This window comes from Nycticebus coucang, chromosome 12, assembly GCF_027406575.1.
Source record: "Nycticebus coucang isolate mNycCou1 chromosome 12, mNycCou1.pri, whole genome shotgun sequence".
Classification (NCBI taxonomy): domain Eukaryota; kingdom Metazoa; phylum Chordata; class Mammalia; order Primates; family Lorisidae; genus Nycticebus; species Nycticebus coucang.
Window position 1 is genome coordinate 95562271 of NC_069791.1, and position 20755 is coordinate 95583025.

The 20755-nt window shown below is 40.2% G+C and overlaps 1 protein-coding gene across 11 annotated transcripts in view; it reads left to right on the forward strand.

Annotated features, from left to right (window-relative positions):
* The first annotated feature begins 1568 nt into the window (after positions 1–1568).
* The window catches only part of MARF1 (meiosis regulator and mRNA stability factor 1), a 45911-nt gene continuing 26724 nt past the window's right edge, over positions 1569–20755 (forward strand). Inside the window, exons 1-11 of one of the 11 annotated variants that reach the window (XM_053556368.1) lie at positions 1569–1716; positions 6189–6390; positions 8805–9491; positions 10412–10586; positions 11453–11679; positions 12878–12995; positions 13577–13749; positions 17430–17858; positions 18051–18208; positions 18293–18451; positions 19714–19906. In XM_053556368.1, coding sequence (XP_053412343.1) covers positions 6247–6390; positions 8805–9491; positions 10412–10586; positions 11453–11679; positions 12878–12995; positions 13577–13749; positions 17430–17858; positions 18051–18208; positions 18293–18451; positions 19714–19906 — 2463 coding nt within the window. In that variant the 5' untranslated portion in view covers positions 1569–1716; positions 6189–6246. Of the gene's footprint in view, positions 1717–1795; positions 1924–5811; positions 5836–6188; positions 6391–8804; positions 9492–10411; positions 10587–11452; positions 11680–12877; positions 12996–13576; positions 13750–17429; positions 17859–18050; positions 18209–18292; positions 18452–19713; positions 19907–20755 lie in introns of those variants that run through there. The other 10 variants (XM_053556370.1, XM_053556372.1, XM_053556369.1 and 7 more) reach the window with 10 other exon arrangements.

Below are 20755 nucleotides of genomic sequence, written 5' to 3' on the forward strand. Positions count from 1 at the left end.
GGAATTTTTTTTTATTAGTTCCTACTTGGAAAATACTATCCACACAGACACAATGAAGATTTATTCGGCTGTAAACTAAACAGACAGTTGATGTGTACTTGTCATCTGCCTTCTGGAAAATTAAATACAGGCACAAAGGATTCTTCACAGCTACATGTTTGATCTTGCCCTCCACGACAAACAGCTACAAAGATGTATTAACACCCACTTCATGCAGATCCCCTAATGCAGAGGTCTTCAAACTTTTTAAAGGGGGGCCAGTTCACTGTCCCTCAGACTGTTGGAGGGCTGGACTATAGTTTAAAAAGAAAACTATGAACAAATTCCTATGCACATTGCACGTATCTTATTTTTAAGTAAAAATGCAAAACAGGAACAAATACAATCACACCGCCTGTGGCCCGTGGGCGGTTGAAATCACCTCATGGTGGAGATTTGGGGTGGGGGGATGTTCTTGTTTGGCAATTTCTACTGATTCTTTTGCAAAGCTGTTTCTTGGCAGACTTTAAAAATGCTTTAAGTGGTATTCAGATATCACAGCTTAAACTATCTAGATTTAGATAATACACGCTTTGTTTTTATGCTAATTTGCAACAGAAAATAGTGGCAGCTGGCAGTTCCAGAAATCGTTTTGCTTTCTGAGTCTTAAAATTTTTTTCAGGGAAAAGACTGTAAGGCACTATTTTTATTTATTTATTGATTGATTGCAGTTTTTGGCCGGGGCTAGGTTTGAACTCGCCACCTCCGGCACATGGGGCCGGCGCCCTACTCCTCTGAGTCACGCACTATTTTTAAAAAGCAAAACAAATGGCATATCCACCCACCTAAAACACAGGGTCTTTGGTTTCACCCTGCCCGTCACTGGAAAAGTTGTACTCATTTGTAACGAGTTCTGGACCAAGGTTTTTAAAAATATTATTTTCTTACTAAAATCGCCAAATCTTGATCGTTGTGGCACATCCGGTTTAGTCTTTGCACACTACTTTTGCCAGTCGGGTCTCAACTTCTCGAGAAGCTAAAGGGGCTTCGCAGGAAGCCCAGTTGGCAATTCCTTTTTTCTGCACTTGCCACTAGGTTGCACTAGATTAAGGATGCTGTGAATATGCACCATTTCAATTTTTTTACAGTAGATTATCACGTGACGAGACAAGAGCGAGGGAAAAAAAGCCAGGATCGGCTTTTTTATTGAAATCCCATTTAAATCGCCTTGCCTCAAAAGAGCGAAAGAATTGACTTGCATTAAATATCGGTTGGCAGGTTTTTCCTCGGGTCCACCTGACAATCTCCCTCATTCTCGGCTTTGAGGTTCCCTTGGACTCCACAACGTTAAGCCATGGGGGAGGTGTCCTTAAACTAGGGGTTTCAGCCAAAAAAGCCAGAATCGCCCCCCGGGAAAGTCCCTATTTAGGGGTTTATCGGGAGGGGACTGAGCCTGACGAGGCTTCAGGGCCGCGAGGCCCCGCCCCCCCCGGGTTCCCAGCATGCCCTGCGCTGGGAGGACCCGGCGGCGGAGGCGGGGCAAGGAAGGGGCGGGGTAAGGGCCCAGAAGGGCGTCGGTTTTGCGACAGGGGAGGTGCGGTGCGGAAGCGGAAGTGGAGGGTGCGCTTGGCGGCGGCGGCGGGAGCTGTGGAGTCGGGAATCAAAACAAAGGGCCTGGGGGGGCGGGGGGAAGGCGGCGGGGCCGGAATGTGAGCGGAGGTGGAGCCGGCGGCTGAGGTGAGTTTGCTATCAGCGCTGGGACTAGACCCTGACTGACCGTGCTGCTGTAGGGCCACAGGAGCTGGACGGAGGAGACAGTGCCCCCCCCTTCCTCCGTCTATTGCTGTGGTTGGTGTGTGTATAGGGGGAAGAGGTTGGTTCGAGGGAAAGGACTGGGACCCGCCTTTCGGGCCCCCACAAGAGAGTTGGCTGTGTCCTTTTCAGGTCCGTTCACCTCTGTCACTGTTGCCCCGCCTTCCCCTTTCAGGGTATTTGGCTCCCTGCCCGCACCAGTCTGCTCTGTATGGGGCTGTCCTGGAGTGGGGAGCAATCTTTCCAGGGCAGGGTGCACAGTTGTATGGTTAAGAGAGAGAGAGAGAGAGGCGGGAGTTTTTGGACCCCTGCCCCTGGCCCCTGAGCGTTTTGCATTTTCCTTGGTCTTTTAGTAGCTCAGAGTGTATCGTCAGGCTTGAGTGATTATGTTGAGCTGCCTTAGGACCTCAGCCACGCTAGTTGCTAATTGTAAAGCGACCTCGTGGTAACACCTTGTAGGGTTTCCCAAACATCTTTCTGGTATTACCGAGAGCTTTCCAGTTACATTTATATCTTTTTGGCTTAACATCTTTAGCGGTAAATATTTTGCTTTGTACACAGGGAAATTAAAACCTAAACAGTCTTTCTAGACGTTTATTGAGCTCTTTATTCATTCAATAATTATTTATCAGTATGTGCCAGTACTGTGCTAAGTGCAGGAAATACAATAGTGAATAAGAAAACAGTTCTTGCGGTCATATAGTTTATATTCTATAAGGAGAGAAATATAATAATAAAGTAGTAAGCAAATAAAGAAGATAAGAAGGGGGGGGAGATAACGGGATAGGGTGGTGTGAGGTAATGGGATGGTGTGAGGTGGAGAACCAGATTGGGTGTATGGAAAGGCCATTTGCTAAACATTTCATGTAGATTATCTCATGTAATCTAACCAACAACCCTCTGAGAGGCTACGATTATTAATAGACCCATTTTGGAGATGGGATTTGAGGTTTCAGAGAGTTTTTGAGTTGTCCAAAGTTTCACAAACAGGAAGTAGTAGAATGGGGGGCTAATGCACACACATTCTGATGTCAAAGCCTGTGCTTTCAATCACTAGGTGAGTTATTCAAAGACTCTGAGAGATAGTGGCAGAAAGGAGACACCCACTGAAATAAAACAACCTACTTTGCTTAAGTTGCTTAGTAGCGTTCCTAGGAATATTTGGGAAAATTCAAGGATTCAGGTCACTAACAAGTTTTTACTTATAATTGCTTGTGCTGAGTATTATTAAAGGCACCTTGGTGTGGTGGAAAGGGGTGAACAAGCCTAGTTTTGACCCTCTTTCTGATTGTGTCATCTCAGTCTGGCTACCAGATTTCATTAAGCTTCTGTTTACCCATCTGTAAAATGTGGCTAATTTCTTCCCCTTTACCTCACAAAATTATTGAGAAAAATAATTATATTAGTGGTTCCCATCTGGGTTTTTTCATCATTGTATGTATCCCTTGTTCCAATCACATGCCTGCTACATAGTAGATATTAAGTAAATTGCCGAAACGAGGAAAAAAATGAAAATGCTTTGTGAAGTACACTATAAATGTCAGCTCACTTTTAGCATTTAGCTTTCAAGAAGTTTGAGAGAGCATATTGAAATTGTGTACAGCATGAATATCATACATTCATATGATTTAGAGAGGAGCTTGTTGGTACATAAGACCTGGATATAATAGGAAAAACAAGTATCATAACTTAGTATTGGGGTGTTAGTTAACTGTATGTCTCTATATTAACCATTTAACAATGTGTAGTAGGTAAATGGTGTGCTTTATTAAGTAATTTCCCTCATTCAACATATATTTACTTTGTTGTTGTTGTTGTTTTTTTAAATAACAGTTTATTTTAGATACAAGATAATCTTTTTTGTTGTTGCAGTTTTTGGCTGGGGCTGGGTTTGAACCCACCACCTCCGGTGTATGGGGCTGGTGCCCTACTCCTTGAGTCACAGGTACCACCCACTACGTAGCAGGTCCTGTGTTTGGCACGGGAATTACAATAATGACAAGAACTATGAAAATTTTTTGTTCTTGGTGGTGCAGTGAGAGGTAGACAGGGGAGAAATTAGCCACATTTTACAGAGGAGGAACTTTTGTAGCTCTGAAAAAAGGGCCAAATAAAATACTTTAGACTTTGTGGGTTATACCGTCTCTATTGCAAATGGCTATGTTCTGAATAAAACTTTATTTATGGAACTTAAATGTGAATTTCATATAATTTTGTATGCCACAAAGTATTATTCTTTTAGTTTTTTTCAGGAATTCAAAAATGGGCAGAGTGTGATGGCTCATATCTATAATCGCAGCACTTTTTTTTTTTTTTTTTGCAGTTTTTGGCTGGGGCCAGGTTTGAACCTGCCACCTCTGGTATGTGGGGCTGGTGCCCTACTTCTTTGAGCCACAGGGGCCGCCCTATAATCTCCCACCTTTGAAGGCAGAGGTGGGAGACTGATTTGTGGCCAGGAGTTCAAGACCAGCCTGAGCAACTTAGTGATATCTCTTTTGTAATAAGAAATCCAAAAATTAGGCAGTGTCTGTATCTCAGTGGGTAGGACGCTGTCCACATACACCCAAGCTGGCAGGTTCGAACCTAACCTGGGCCAGCTAAACAATGACAACTGCAACAAAAAAATAGCTGGGCTCTGTGGTGGGCCCCTATAGTCCCAGCTACTTGGGAGCCTGAGGCAAGAGAATCACTTAAGCCGAAGAGTTTGAGGTTACTGTGAGCTATGACGCCTTGGCACTCTACCAGGGGAAAGAAAGTGAGACTCTGTCTCAAAAAAAAAAAAAAAAAAAAGAAAGAAAAGAAAAGAAATACAAAAATTAGCCTGGTGTGGTGGCACACACCTGTTTCCTTGCTACTCAGGAGGCTGAGGCAGGAGGATCGCTTGAGTCCAGGAGTTTGAGGTTGCAGTGAGTTATGATCATGCCATTGTATTCTAGCCTAGGCAACAAAGCAAGACCCTGTCTCAAAATGAAAACAAAGGTTGTAAAATACAGTTTTAGTTCACAGGCCATTCACATATAGGCAGTGGGCTGGTTTTGGCAGGCAAGCATGGTTTGCACTGCTCTATGTGATCACTTCTCATGTACTTCAATATAATACTTGTATAATCAGCTCTCCCCTCTCCCTGGCATGTAGATGTTAAAATCTCTTGAAAAGAGCATCTTATCAGAAATACAACTAAATGGATTTTTTTCCTATATGCTCAGATGAAATTTCTGAGACATAAGGAAAATCATCACCTTAAAATGGCCACTATAGGTCGGAAGTAGTTGTTGGAATCTTGTGGTAAGGGCTAGGAAATGAGGTTCATTTGTCTTCTCTGCTTTTTTTTTTTTTTTAGAGACAGAGTTTTGCTCTGTCACCTTGGAAAGAGTGAACTGGTGTCATCACAGCTCACTCCAACCTCAAATTCCTCAAGTGATCCTCTTGCCTCAGCTTCCCAAATACACGCCTGCAGCTAATTTTTTTCTATTTTTAGTAGCAACAGGGTCTCACTTTTGCTCAGGCTGGCCTAGGAACTCCTAAGCTCAAGCAGTGCTCCCACCTCAGCCTCCCAAAATTCTGGGATTACAAGCATAAGCCACTGCATAAAACTGATTTGATCTGCTTTTACTGAACTGTTTAAAACTCTTAACTGGAATAGAGATGGCACATCTGGGACTTGATATTTCTCTAATTGTTAGATTTTTGGTGGTATATCAGATTGCACTTTCATTATAAATAAACTAAGAAATTGGTCCAGTTTGTTCTGTAGCAGAATCAAATTGAAAGTCCACAGAGGCCACTAAATGTGAACTTCCATGCTCAGATCAAAGACACAGTGGGAGAGATTGCCTTTAAATCAATTTTAAAATCTTACATAATTTGTAATGTGAGGTTATGCTGATTAGATGTTCTCTTCTTTAACTTGTTGACTCTCTTAAGCAGAGTCTTGAGGGAGAGATAGCTGAGAAGAATAAAGAAAAATTATAGAGAAAGTCTAGTTAGGGCCTAAGGAGGTTGACTCCAGACAAGGAGAAGGTGAAGCCTCACTCAGGAATATATGTAGGTATCCAAGAGTTGGCTACTTTTCTCAAGCATGACTGTGTATTGAAAAGAAATAGGTCTTATCCAGAGTTTATTTTTATTTGAAGAGGTATGGAACATGAAGAGTGGCAGATTATAAATTTAAAAAAAATGAGATTGATACAATTATATTTTAAGCATAATCAGAGTCAATGAGTTCACCAAATTTTAGTAACTTATATTATGCTCTGATATTCTTTTGTTTGTTTTGAATTCTTGGGAGCATTTCTGTTCTACGAGTGTTAATATAGTTGAATATTCACATTTTAAAATTTTATAAAGCTTGTGCTTATACAAAGAAATAACATTGAAGTCTTATTCATTCTTAACAGGGTGGAAGCATGAAAGAAAAGAAAGATGAAAGAATGTTGAATCACTTTGTATGGCTGTATGATGGAAGGAAACGGAACTGAGAACTCCTGCAGTAGAACACTTGGATGGCTTCGACAAGATAATGATGCTAAGCCATGGCTTTGGAAATTCTCTAATTGCTTTTCTCGTCCTGAGCAGACATTGCCACATAGTCCCCAAACGGTAACTTTGTGCAAGATTAATTGTCAGAGCAGTTGAGTGGTCCATTTAGTCTGGGAGATAACCTGTTTTCCTGGAGTCTGTGCTAAGTTTTCCTGTATATCCTACTCGTATTGCCCCTTGTAGCACATTATTATGATTCTTGCCTCAATGAGAGCATAATTATTTAACTCCTATATTCCGCTCTGAGTAACAGTAGATACTTTACATATTTAATGTTAAAATTTTGAAAATATTTATTTCTTATTAAAGTCACAGATTCCAAAGATAAAAAAAATCCACATTGTCTAGTAAAATCAGAGGAAAGTGCAAAATGAGTTTTATTTTATTGTATCCTTCTGAGGTTTGGGTCTTACAATTTAGGGAAGACTAGCAAGAGCTTATTGACAGCCTTTTTTTATATACATGAGATTTCTCTTGAGTGTTTATATCTCTGACTTCTTTATCTTTTCGTTGTGATTTTGACATTTTCTGATTTCATTTCATACACTCACATCACTACCTTTATTTTTTTTCTATCATACTTGGGATTCAAATGAAACTTAATGATAATTTTATATAAAGGTATTAATAACTTTTCTTTTTTTTTTTGTAGAGACAGAGTTTCACTTTATTGCCCTCAGTAGAGTGCCGTGGCGTCACATGGCTCACAGCAACCTCCAACTCCTGGGCTTAGGCGATTCTCCTGCCTCAGCCTCCCGAGTAGCTGGGACAACAGGCGCCCGCCACAACGCCCGGCTATTTTTTTGTTGCCGTTTGGCCGGGGCTGGGTTTGAACCCGCCACCCTCAGCATATGGGGCCGGTGCCTTACTCACTGAGCCACAGGCGCCTCCCCGGTATTAATAACTTTTAAAAAATTATCTCTCTTCTGTAGGTTTTCACAATATAGTTTTTGTTATAAGGCATCAAGTAATTTGGGTGATTTCAGGAAAGTTTTACTTTAGGGACAGTTGACAACGAGAGTTAGTATGTCCAGCATAGCTTCCTGAAATGAGATGGTGTATCTGGTCCTTGTGAAGTCGCACAATTCAGAATTGCTCTCTCAACTTTACGGATCCTGAAACTTGATTTTGTCAGTAGCATGCAGAGTGCAGTGGGTTTTGGCTACCAGCTCACAATAACTCTGTCCCTAAGAGCCTGATCTGTATAAATCAAAATGGCAGTGTATTAATTTCCACTCTGAACTGTTGTTACTAGGAGGGTGGAACACGCTACTCATTGACTGGTCAGTGCATTGCTGTTACCTTCCTTTTAGAAAAAGTCTAAAAATCCAGATTTTTCCCAGATAAGCATGGGCTTCCAGTTGAGTATAGAATCACAGCAAAAGTGGTGAAATTATAGCAGTCAGATGGACCCTTCTGTTCTCTAAAGGATGAGCATGTCACAGTCATCATCAGTTAGGGCATCCTCTTCATCTTTACAATTCTTGCAGTCAGCCCATTAAGGCTATTGATTAGTTGGATTCCCTCTCAGTGGCCAAGTACCATGTTAAGTGCTTTATGTGCTCCATCTCATTTTATCCTTCTAATAACTCTGAGAGGTGCATTCTATTCTATTATTTACAGCCTTTTTTTATATATATGAAATTTGCTTTCCAGTCCCAATTTATAGATAAGGAAAAAACTAAAGCAGGGAGAGGTCCTTTAACTCTTGAGTGTCAGATTCAAATCGAGGTCTCTGACACTATGCCATGCTTATAACCTTTGTAATGTACTGAGCTCCCATGTCTATGTTGCAGTCATATGTCAGACTTTGGTCTTGCATTTTTTGGCCTAGATACTCCTAATTCTTTTCATTGGCTACAATATAATTGTTGTCTTTATGGCATTATATCATGATAGCCTAGGGTGGGTTTGCTAAATGTCTTCAGCAACATGGCTGGACCAGTTGGGTAGATGGCTAATCTCATCCATTATGTTTGGAATCTTAGCTCTTCTGCTTTGGAGAACCTTACTAAAACTACCCTTATAGACTAACCATGGGAACTATTAAGTATTTTTCTCAGATCACTTTGCTTATAAGCCCTCTTGATTGAATGCCATTTGTTACTGATGTTTTCATACCACCTGTTTTGTCTTGAGAAGATCCTGTGAGTCAAGGGGAAGTTATTGTGGGGAAGTCACTGAGGCATAGTGGCATGCTGAGGACATAAACAGGCACCCCACCCCGGTCTCAAGATTGAGGAAGAATATAACCTGAATTTCAGTTGTGTGTTTCAGCATTTGCTTCTTTGTGGACCTTTCTTAAGAATGCTCCTGGTTTTAGGTAGCTGCTGCCTTTCTATTTTGTTTGGTTGTGCTCAAGTGATGGAAACAAAATTAAACACCATTCCTTTTTTTTAAAACAGTAAGATAGGAGTAGCCCCCAAATCACTAGCCTCATAAAACTAACTTGTGCTCTGATTTTCTTTTCTCAGGAAGAGTACATGGAGAACAAGAAAGTTGCTGTGGAATTAAAGGATGTACCATCTCCCCTTCATGCTGGCTCTAAAGTTTTTCCAGCAGTCCCACTTCCTGATATTCATTCTCTTCAGCAACCTAAAATACAGCTTTCAACTGTCCCCAAAGTAAGCTGCTGTGCTCATTGCCCTAATGAATCCTCCACTTCACCAATGCATTTTGGTGGTGGTGTCGGCGGTAGCGGTGGTACTGGTAGCTTGATTCACACGGGCTCACTGTTAGACTCGCAAAACACCAGGACAATCACGTGTCAGGTAGGATCAGGGTTTGCTTTCCAGTCTGCATCTTCACTTCAGAATGCCTCAGCTAGGAACAATTTGACAGGCATTGCAAGTGACTTTCCCAGCATGTGTCTAGAAAGTAATCTATCTTCCTGCAAACACCTGCCCTGTTGTGGAAAACTCCATTTTCAATCATGTCATAGTAACGTGCACAAGCTGCATCAGTTTCCGACTCTCCAGGGCTGCACCTCCGCTGGCTATTTCCCCTGTTCTGATTTCACAACTGGGTCTCCAGGGCATTTGGAAGAGCACATTTCACAGTCGGAGCTAACGCCTCACTTGTGCACCAACTCTTTGCACCTTAATGTGGTACCTCCGGTTTGTTTAAAGGGCTCACTTTACTGCGAAGACTGTTTAAACAAGGTTTGTATCTTTCTATTTTTTTATGTTGGGCACAGCTAAGGATTGAGGAATGACTTTTTTTGAGGTGGATTTATCTTTAAATGTATTGTACATGGGGTTGAAGATTCTTCCTTGGTATAGATCTCTCCCCATCCACATAACTTCTGCTGGTCCTGAAAGAAGCAAAGGGTAAAAAATAGGAGACTATTCAAAAAAGTACAAAGCCATCATCTGTGTAGCCTATGTTTTTGGGGCCACTTGTTGAAATAAATCTATTTCCTACATATGAACATAGTTTGGCAAAGCTTCCAAAAGCTTCCATGTGCTGTCATTAAAGGCTTAGAGCACAATTGATTTCTATTTCAGCTTATACATGGGCCTATTCACATAATTTAGGTAACTGCATGTTGTCTTTTTATAATAATATGGGGAACTTGACACTTGGCCTCATACTGGTATTCAAGTGAAACGTCTCCACTCGAATACCAGTATGTAAAGAAGAAACTTTACTTCTTCTTTACCAGAAGTAAAGAAGAAACTTTACTTCTTTTTATGTAAAGGTCTTTATTGCAGCGGACACGTGCCTCAGAATGTAAAGGTCTGATTATATGAATATCTTTCCGGATCATTTCAAGTCTTCTGGAAATGAGTTTATGAATTGATAGCTAATGATTCTTAGAAGCATTATTTGAGGGTGGCCCCTGTGGCTCAAGGAGTAGGGCGCCAGTCCCATGTGCCGGAGGTGGCGGGTTCAAACCTAGCCCCAGCCAAAAAAAAAAAAAAAGAAGCATTATTTGAAAATATAGAAAATATATTTTATCAGAGCCTAGCAGGTAGAAAGGTGAAACTCTTAGAACGTGTTTTCAGTTGTTGTGTATAACTCTGGGTTCTGAAATGATGTATCTGAAATCTCCTCCTTTTTAAAAAAAATTTTAAAACAGCCGGCAAGAAATAGTATAATTGATGCTGCTAAAGTCTGGCCAAATATACCACCTCCAAATACTCAACCTGCACCTCTTGCTATCCCTCTGTGTAATGGCTGTGGAACCAAAGGAACAGGGAAGGAGACCACGTTGTTATTGGCGACCGGTCTAGGCAAAGCTGCTTCGAAATTTGGTAAATGACAGTGTGGCATAAAATTTGTGTATTTAAATAGTTTTCAATATCTGCTACTAACATTGCATTTAATCACCTGTAATAGATTCCTTGTGATTCTAAGGCTACTGTGTATGTGAGTCCCCATTTCTATCTCTTGGTAAAAATCTTCTCATAATTGTAGACCAGGAAATAATTTGCCCTTTATATTGAAATGAGGCTATTTGAGATAAGAGCTGTGTGTGGGAAACTGGATAACATATTAGGAGAAATAAAGTGCTGGAGTGCACGTGGTGTCAGCTTAGATTTGTAATCACATTTGTTGATTGTATACTCCCTGGAAGAATTTAGTAATGGTTGATCAAAAACAGTGTGTAAGAACCTGAAGTTCTCAGTTAAAATTATTTCCCCAAAAAGTAGTTAGCGATATTTTCTCTTTTGAAAATATTTTTAAAACATTAAATCCAGATGTTAATTCAGTGTAAAATTAAAATCACCTACGGTAATAGCTTCACCCTTTGTCAACTCTTCTTTGTTCTTTTATGCTGAGGAGGTAAATAAGCACGGCTGACCATCCATTCAGTTACATGTTAGTGTTCCAAGAAATATCACTGCTCAGCGTAAGAATGGCTCATGCTTTGAGATGGGTTTATCGTGTGCTTGAAATCACTTGACCTTTAGATTTGTGATTTTCTACAAAATGGGAATGGTCTCTTACAAGTAATTCTTGGGCAACTTGGTTGCTTATTAGATCAGCCAATAAGGTTGGTATTCTTAAAACTTAGCATCAATCAATAATTTAATCTTTCTGCCACTAAGAATGACAGTAGGTATCTATTATTTTAATTCGACCTTTCTTATAATTTAAAGTGTTAACATTTCTTAAGGTTCACCAGAAGTTGCAGTTGCCGGACAGGTGCTAGAAAACTTGCCCCCCATTGGAGTTTTTTGGGATATTGAAAACTGCTCTGTTCCCTCTGGCCGGTCAGCTACTGCTGTTGTACAGAGAATTCGTGAGAAGTTTTTTAAAGGGCACAGAGAAGCAGAATTCATCTGTGTGTGTGACATCAGTAAAGAAAACAAGGAAGTTATTCAAGAACTGAATAATTGCCAGGTGAAAAATAATTGTGTTTTTTTTTTTTTAAACAATTTTAGTCCACTATCGTAAAAGAATAAGCATGTATTTCTTTTTAAGAATTTTGATTCACGATTTGTTTAATTATTATTACAGTTGTGCTATGTTTTCAGATGAAAATTAGAAAAAGATCATTTCTTTCTTTTTTTTTTTTTTTTTTTTTTCAGTTTTTGGCCGGGGCTGGGTTTGAACCCCCACCTCCAGCATGTGGGGCCGGTGCCCTACTCCTTTGAGCTATGGGCGCTGCCCGAAAAAGATCATTTCTAAAGTACTAGAAATTATTTAATCATGTTTGCTCTTTCAGTAATACAACTTAGACTTTAGTGCTATATGGGCATAATGGTTATATGTGCATTGTTTCCTTTTGATTTTGATAACTACTCTGCAAATCAGGCACATAGAATTTATTATTTATAATTTACAAGTGAAACTGAGAAGTGAAGCAACTTCATTAAGATCACATGGCCCCTAGAAGAGCCAAGGTTTAAATCCAGATCATCTGACCCCCAAAGTTTTGCTCTTAAGCTGGAACTTGATGCCAGGTCTTTCAACTCTCAGACAGTTAATTCTGTTAATATTCCATATTGCTGTCTAAAATCATGTAGTATTTATGTTCTTTACAAAAACCAGTAAATGTAGTGTGTATTGCAGGTATCTAAGGCACCTCTAAAAATAAACCTTTCCTTGCTTTGGAGACTTACATGTATGTCTGATAGTTTTAATTGGCATATTCCCGCCTCTCTCCACTACCTAACTCCAAATCCTGAAAGCCATAGACAATGAGTAGAACAGACAAATGACATAAATCTTACCTCCATCAGTTATCTAATCTCTACCACCTCCAAATTGTCAGCTAAAGCTACTTGAGCACTTTCTTTTCTCTTTTTTCACTTTCTTTTTTTTACTTATTTTCTGAAAAGGTGATAAAAGAAGTATAGGCACAGAAGATTAGAGATAACAGCAGGGGTAATAACAGACCCAGTTAATTCATGCGGAGAATTAATTCTGAAATTACTGAGATCTGGGTTGCAGTTTTTTTTCATTCCCAATAATAATAATGATAAAAGATTTTTCTTCTAGAGTTACTTATTAATTCTAAGAATTATCATAGGATTGGGCAGAATGTGTAGCAATTTTTTAATCTCATCTTGTGCTTGTTTACCCTTATTAAATGCAGGTAACTGTTGCTCACATCAACGCCACTGCAAAGAATGCTGCTGATGACAAACTCCGACAGAGTCTCCGAAGGTTTGCAAATACTCACACTGCTCCAGCCACTGTGGTTCTTGTGTCAAGTGAGTATGGGAACAGTGACTAATTTCAGCTAGTCTCACTGTGTGGGAATTACCATAGAAGCAGAAATGTGCAAGTAAAATGTACACCAAAGAGGCCGAAATACATAAGGCATGTTTATGCTTATTGTTGAGAACTGTTTAGAAAAAAAATTGGGTCTATAGGATTTTCTTTTTTTTTTTTTTTCTTTTGGGTCTATAGGATTTTCTATATTTTCTCCTTGGAACTTGAGTTCTCATGGGGCCAGGTTTATTAAAGAAAATTAGATAGATAGATAGATAATTTTTTTAAGCCTAGGTTCAGTATTACAAATTTTGAAAATCCAAGATGAGTAATCTTCAAACTTGAGTCTCCCCAACATTTAACAATTGTATTTTAATACTGAATGTAACATGTCATGGAATTCACTAAAGGTGTGGTGATAATTGTCGTAACTTATATGAAATGTGTTCCTATTCTAAGAAGGGGGGAAGCAACTTTGAATATAGTCCAGTCTTTTTTCCCAAGTGGGTGTCAGTAGAGTTGTCTTTGTCAAGTGTTTCTAATGTTTGGGAATGGGGTTGGGCTGTACCTTTTCTTTCAGCTGATGTCAATTTTGCATTGGAACTTAGTGACCTGAGACACAGGCATGGTTTCCACATAATTTTGGTCCATAAAAACCAGGCCTCAGAAGCACTGCTGCATCATGCTAACGAGCTGATCAGATTTGAAGAGTTCATTTCCGACTTGCCCCCCAGGTTACCACTAAAAATGCCAGTAAGTGGGTTTGCATTATTTTTGCCATTTTCTAATATTAGATTATGGAGGCTGAAAGATAGCCCTTAACAAGGGGGTTGGCATGCCCACGTGGGGCTGTTCTTTGCGGGGAGCTGACAAGATCTTGGAAACTTTCATTTCTTTTCTTACAAATATACAGAGAACTGATATGTATTAGTTTTGCTTTCATTTTTTTCAAAATATCGTGGGGAATTGACTTGTAGATTTACCTTACCAACAGCCACTGGTCATTGTCTCCAAAGTTAGTGTTTTGTGGCAAGTGGAAGGAAGTTATAGCGTGAGAGTCACTATTTGTTTTGCTTTCTATCATGGGTAGAGAATATGGTGAGGGTTTACACATGCTTGTAGTGTTGACAGAGTAAACGAGAGTAATTGTGATCAAGTAAACAGAATAATCGTGCAGTTTTTTGGCATTTAATCCTTGAAGGCCAGCAGGCTTCTGAGGCTGTGCTTTCTGTAGTGCATTCGGTGGTGCATGGACACAATTAGGAGCAGTGGTTGTTGCTACACCTTTTCTTTCAGGTGGCCTATTTAAGCCACTTGGGAGGCGAGTGAGAGCCCATCTCTAGAGGGAAGAAGGTTTCTGGTAGACTTGAGTTATGATGGGAACGTTTACTGTGGTGTTGAGCTATGTTTAACCTATTTGGAGATTATGTGTGTAACTCTTAAATAGTAGTAATGGAGAGGAGTGATTGTGTGGATGATCTAGGAAAGTGGACAATCCTATACATTAAATGCAGTTTTAACATATAATAATGTTGGAGTTTCCCAGGACCTTAGAAATGATCTCATGTAGTGTCCTTATTTAAGGGAGGAAGAAACAGCTCTTAGAAGTAAGCAGCTTGTCAGCAATTCTTTCTGCTTCTGTTTCACACTTTTCTAACTTGGACAGTTTTAAGTTAAAGGTAGTATTTTAGAGAACTTGCCCACTTTAGAGTTACTTATACCTTATGATTTAAAAAAAATCAAAAACCTGATTATTCAAGACATTCACTCTTGCCATTTGTTTTTCCCTCATCCACCAGACGGATAATTTAAGATACATTTCTTTTTATGTTTTTTAGTCTGTCCTTTTAATTTTAATAAATTAAACGTGTATTAGTACTGCCTAAGTTTTGAGTCCCAGGTATAGATTTTGTTGATGAGTGGTGAGCTCTCCTCAAATAAAAAGAAACCCTCTGATTAGAAAAGTAATATGTTAAAAAAAGGAAAAGAAAAGTAATATGTTCTTTATAAAAATAAATGAACAATAATATTTAGAAATGTGGAAAGTGGCCTGGGTGTAGTGGCTGATGACGGTAATCCTAGCACTCTGGGAGGCTGAGGTGGGAGGATTCCTTGAGCTCAGGAGTTTGAGACTAGCCTGAGCAAGAGCGAGACCCTTTCTCTACTAAAAATAAAAAGAGTTAGCCGGGTGTTGTGGTAGACACCTGTAGTCCCAGCTACTTGGGAAGCTGAGGCAAGAAGATCACTTAAGCCCAACAGTTTGAAGTTGCTGTCAGGTAGGCTGATGCCACTGTAGTCTAGCCTGGGCAAAAGAAAAAAAAAAGACACACACACACACAAATCAAATGTGGAAAGTGAAAACCCTCCAACCCTCCCCTCCACAGACAACCACTGTTAACAGTTTGATATCATTCTCCAGATTTTAAAAATGTAATAATTTTTTTATTACACTATGAGTGTTAGATATATAGTGTTTTGTGGCTTTCTTTTTCTTTTTTTTTTTTTTACATTGGGATTTTTTTTTTTGTAGAGACAGAGTCTCACTTTATGGCCCTCGGTAGAGTGCTGTGGCCTCACACAGCTCACAGCAACCTCCAACTCCTGGGCTTAAGCGGTTCTCTTGCCTCAGCCTCCCGAGTAGCTGGGACTACAGGCGCCCGCCACAATGCCCGGCTATTTTTTGGTTGCAGTTTGGCCAGGGCCGGATTTGAACCCACCACCCTTGGTATATGGGGCCGGCGCCTTACCCACTAAGCCACAGGCGCCGCCCTCTTTTTCTTTTTTTTTTTTTTTTTAACTTAATGTCATAGCTTGTATATCTTTTCATATCAATATAAATATAAATCTACCACATTTTAAAAACCAACAGAATGTTCATTTGTCTTTTTTCTTTTTTTTTTTTGAGACCAAGTCTCACCCTGTCACCCTGGGTAGAGTGCCATGGTGTCATAGCTCACAGCAACCTTAAACTCTTTGGCTCAAGAGATCCTCTTGCCTCAGCCTCCTGAGTAGCTGAGACTACAGGCACCTGCCACAACACCTGGCTGTTTTTCTTTTTTAGTAGAGACAAGGTCTTGTTATGCTCAGGGTGGTCTCAAACTCTTGAGCTCAAGCAATCCACCTGCTTTGGCCAACTCTTGGAGTGCTAGGATTACAGATGTGAGCCACCAAGCCTGGCCAGAGTATTTGTTTGAAAAATACCTAGGTAGCTGGTTTTTAACTTACATAACCAGTCTAGCTATTACTAGATATTTTTATCCAGTTTTTACAAATACTTTATTTTAATTTTTATCCAGTTTTTTACAAATTCAGCAAAGGAACCCATGTCGTCTTTGGGCTCCTAGGCTAATATTCTATGGGGTAAGTTCCAGTGTGTGAAAGTTCTGGGTCAGAATTTTACTAGCAAGATCCAAGTTCTCCTGGAAGATACTAATTTATGCTCTTCTCAACAATAAATGAGAATGTTTTAAGTATTTGCCATTCTGATAAATGAAAAATGATATCTGCTTATAATTGGCATTTTTATTAATCATAGGGTACAAAATATCCTTTAATATTATTGTTCCTGTTGACTCTTAATGTTTCTGTGTAAGTTATTCGTATCCTTGCTCATTTTTAGTCACTTCTTTATGGATTTTGAATTTAATCCTTTCTATAATAATACCAAGTTTTCACTTGGTACTTCAATGATTCTCGTTCTTTTCATTCTCAAGACATGTCATCATTTGCTTTACGAGATAAAACTGCATGGTTGGCTCCACACCAGCGAGCCAGGCTTCTTACCCATTTAAAGTTTGAGAATAGGTTAAGAGATGATTCTGCTTCTTGATACATAAGTGTCAGTTAATCTGGAAGGGTTATGAATACCAACTGCCACATAGGACTTCCAGGCTGACTGTTGGCAACCTGCTATGGTAGCTGAAAGGGCTCTAACTTTGTAGGTAGATCAACAGCTCTAATAAATAAATAAAATAGACTTTTAAAGAACAGTTTTATTGGGATGATTTGCACAGCACACAATTTGCCTCTTTTAAGTGTACAATTCAATGAATTTTAGTAAATTTATTGACCTGTACAACCAGTTTTGGAATATTTTCATCACTGCAGTAAAATCCCTTATGCCACTTGATAGTTAATTCCCATTGCCACCCCCAGGCAGCTACTAGTATTTCTCTGGACATTTGTCTTCAGATTTATCTTTTCTGGATGTTTTATAGAAGTGGAATCATATAATGTGCAGACTCCTGTGCTTAGCATCTTCTTTAAAACAACATTCAGCACTAGTTTTCCTTGTGCCATCTAAATCTCACTCCCCTCTCCTCCCGTCCTAGGCTGTTAGCTAAAGTGTAGAGGTAACTTACTGTTCTTCTTAATTGGAAATTTATGTATGCCCTTGAGTTAACCTGATGTAATACTTTTTCCCTCTGTATTAGCAGTGCCACACTCTGCTCTATGTTTATAACCTACCAGCAAATAAAGATGGCAAGAGCATCAGCAATCGGCTCAGACGCCTGTCCGATAACTGTGGTGGGAAAGTGCTGAGTATCACAGGCTGCAGTGCCATTCTCCGCTTCATAAACCAGGACAGTGCAGAGCGGGCTCAGAAGCGAATGGAAAATGAAGATGTCTTTGGTAATAGGATCATTGTGTCATTCACTCCAAAACATAGAGAACTCTGTGAAACAAAGAGTTCAATTACAGTTGCTGATAAAGTGAAGTCTCCCAAAAAACTGAAGAATTCAAAATTGTGCCTCATGAAAGATGCAAGTGAACAATCTTCCAGTGCCAAAGCCACGCCTGGAAAAGGGTCACAGGCAAATGCTGGATCTGCTACAAAACACACAAATATTAAAAGTTTACAGGTAATTTTAATACCTCCTGCTTTCTGAAGTTTATGGTAGGTTCGGTTTCTTTGTGTCTGTATTTTGTGCGTTTGGTGCGTCCTTTTATTATTTCTGTTTTTGATCATGCTGAAAGTCAGTTGTTTTTAGTACAGGATCTAACACATCTTGGGTGATTAAATTTTAAAGCCTGCTGCACTTGTATCTTTTAAGGAGCTGTGCCGCATGGAGTCAAAAACTGGCCATAGAAACAGTGAGCCCCAGCAAGGTCATGTGAGGCTGGTGGCACATCCTCCCGGTACATCAAGTGCTACAGTGCCGGCATCTAAAAGCTCCGGGATAGCAGAGTCAGTTTACAAAACCAGTCAGAAGTACGTTGAATTCCTCTTTCTCACAGTCGCTTCTTTAATGTGATGAAAACATAACCTTTTCCCTTCAATCTTCCCCTCTGTTAGAAAAGAGAACCTCAGTACCCGAAGTGTTACAAGTTCTCCTGTAGAGAAAAAAGATAAAGAGGAGACTGTATTCCAAGTGAGTTACCCATCTGCTTTCAGCAAATTGATTGCATCAAGGCAAGTTGGTCCTCTGCTCACCTCTCAGTCCTGGTCTTCTAGGTAAGTCCAGCTTCCCATCCCTTGGGAATGGTTACACCAGTGGGAGGGGTTATGAAATATGGTACATTTCAAGCAACACATAAATGCACAAATAAAAGATAAGTCTTCCATCCCTGTTCCACCAATCCCTTTTCCTCCAGTAGCCGTAGCTAACACATAGAGGCAGTGCTTCTCGCCATGTCTCTCTTTTCCACATGGTAATCTTGGTAAGCAGAGGTCAGAGAGGGAAGCCTGACCTGGAGGTCCTGGCCAGTGATGGAAGCATGTTCACATGTCCTTGTTTTCATCTTACTGTGAAAAAAGCCCAAACTAGGCATTCACTGTCTAGTCTTAATTTTTATTTATTTATTTATTTTTTGAGCTAGAGTCTCATTTTATTGCCCTCAGTAGAGTGCCATGGTGTCACAGATCACAGCAACCTCAAACTCTTGGGCTTATGTGATTCTCTTGCCTCAGCCTACCAAGTAGCTGGGACTGCAGGCACCCACCACAATACCTGGCTATTTTTTTGAGACGGGGTCTTGCAATCACTCAGGCTGATCTCGAACCTGTGACCTCAGGTCTTACTCTGGCTCAGGCTGGTCTTGAACTCATAAGCTCAGGCAATCTACCCACCTTGGCCTCCCAGAATGCTAGGATTACAGGTGTGAGCCAGGGCACCTGGCCCTTACCTAGGCTTTCTAAACTCACACAAAGTAATTCTTCAGGCCTAGGAGATAAAAGGAGCCATAAGGCATATTACATTCCAACAAGCTCCTTTTTGCGTTGCATTCATTCTGCTGAGTTGGTAAAGAATCACTGTAGACAGTGCCTGTGGACTTGTAAAATGGTATCTAAAAATTCACATTAAAGTTTTCCTTATATGCAGAAGGACTGCAGTATGTGAACAAGAATATCTAACTTTTTTAGAGCCACAGGAGAGGTTAAATGACTTAAGTTGGTGTCATAGGCTAATTTCCTAAGAATAAATGCCCAACGCAGAAGTTAATTTATCAAGGCTGCCTGTAATTTTTGCATTTAGCTTTTAATAACCCAATGAAAGAAAACTTGAATAAATTCATTGGATGCTAATAAGGGATCAATAGCACTTTTGACAGTCTAGAAATTAGTGTATGTTTAAGATTAAAAACACATTTGAAAACAAAATGGTTTGGTGGTTTTGTGAGAAAGCTGTTTCTATATAGAGTTGCAAACAGCCTAAATGATAAAACCTGAATACAAAGAACGGATTTTTAAAAATAATCTCAAATGTGTGTTTTAAGCAGGAGTATGTCTCCAAACCTTTTAAACAGAGCTTCCCCACTTGCTTTCCACATTGCAAATTCGAGCAGTGGAGCTGACTGCCCAGACCCATTTGCAAATGGTGCTGACATCCAGGTCAGCAACGTGGACTACAGATTATCCCGGAAGGAGCTACAGCAGCTTTTGCAGGAAGCATTTTCTAGGCATGGCAAGGTAACCTTTTCCCTTTTGTTCTTGCTTTTGTTTTACTCTTTGATGGAATTTCAAGTCAAGAAAACTAACTTACTACACATAACCACAGCCAGGATATAAGTGTGACTGAACAGGTTTGCGCTCCTTCCTTTTCTCTGTTTTCCTTGGGATGGTGCGGTACATAATAGCTTTTAGGATACCCCCATAGAGCAAGAAACCTAGCAGTGAGAAGCACTCATCATACACAGGGATTTAAATGACAGTTGGGTAAATAAAAGGGAACTGATTTTAGTGAGCTCTACCTGCTGAACTACACAAACAGGATTCTGAAATAATGTTGGCTGTTTTTGTGTCTTACTGTATTTGACTCAGTTTTTAGGTACAGTTTGCTAAAAATGTACCTTTTACGTATTCTTTTTTTTTTTTTTTTTTTTTTTTGTAGAGACAGAGTCTCACTTTATGGCCCTCGGTAGAGTGCCGTGGCCTCACACAGCTCACAGCAACTTCCAACTCCTGGGCTTAAGCGATTCTCTTGCCTCAGCCTCCCGAGTAGCTGGGACTACAGGCGCCCGCCACAACGCCCGGCTATTTTTTGGTTGCAGTTTGGCCGGGGCCGGGTTTGAACCCGCCACTCTCGGTATATGGGGCCGGCGCCCCACCGACTGAGCCACAGGCGCCGCCCCCTTTTACGTATTCTTAAAATGGCTATGCCCTGGGTTTTGCATGGTCTGGAGAAGACCCCAAAGACTCCTTCCAGGTGTTGGCCTCTGAATCTGCCTTAGAGAGCTGTGTCTGTGCCATCTCTAAAGGTCACTCCATCCTCACTTACGTAATAGTCGGCAGAAGTGCAAAGCACTAAAGTCCACAAAT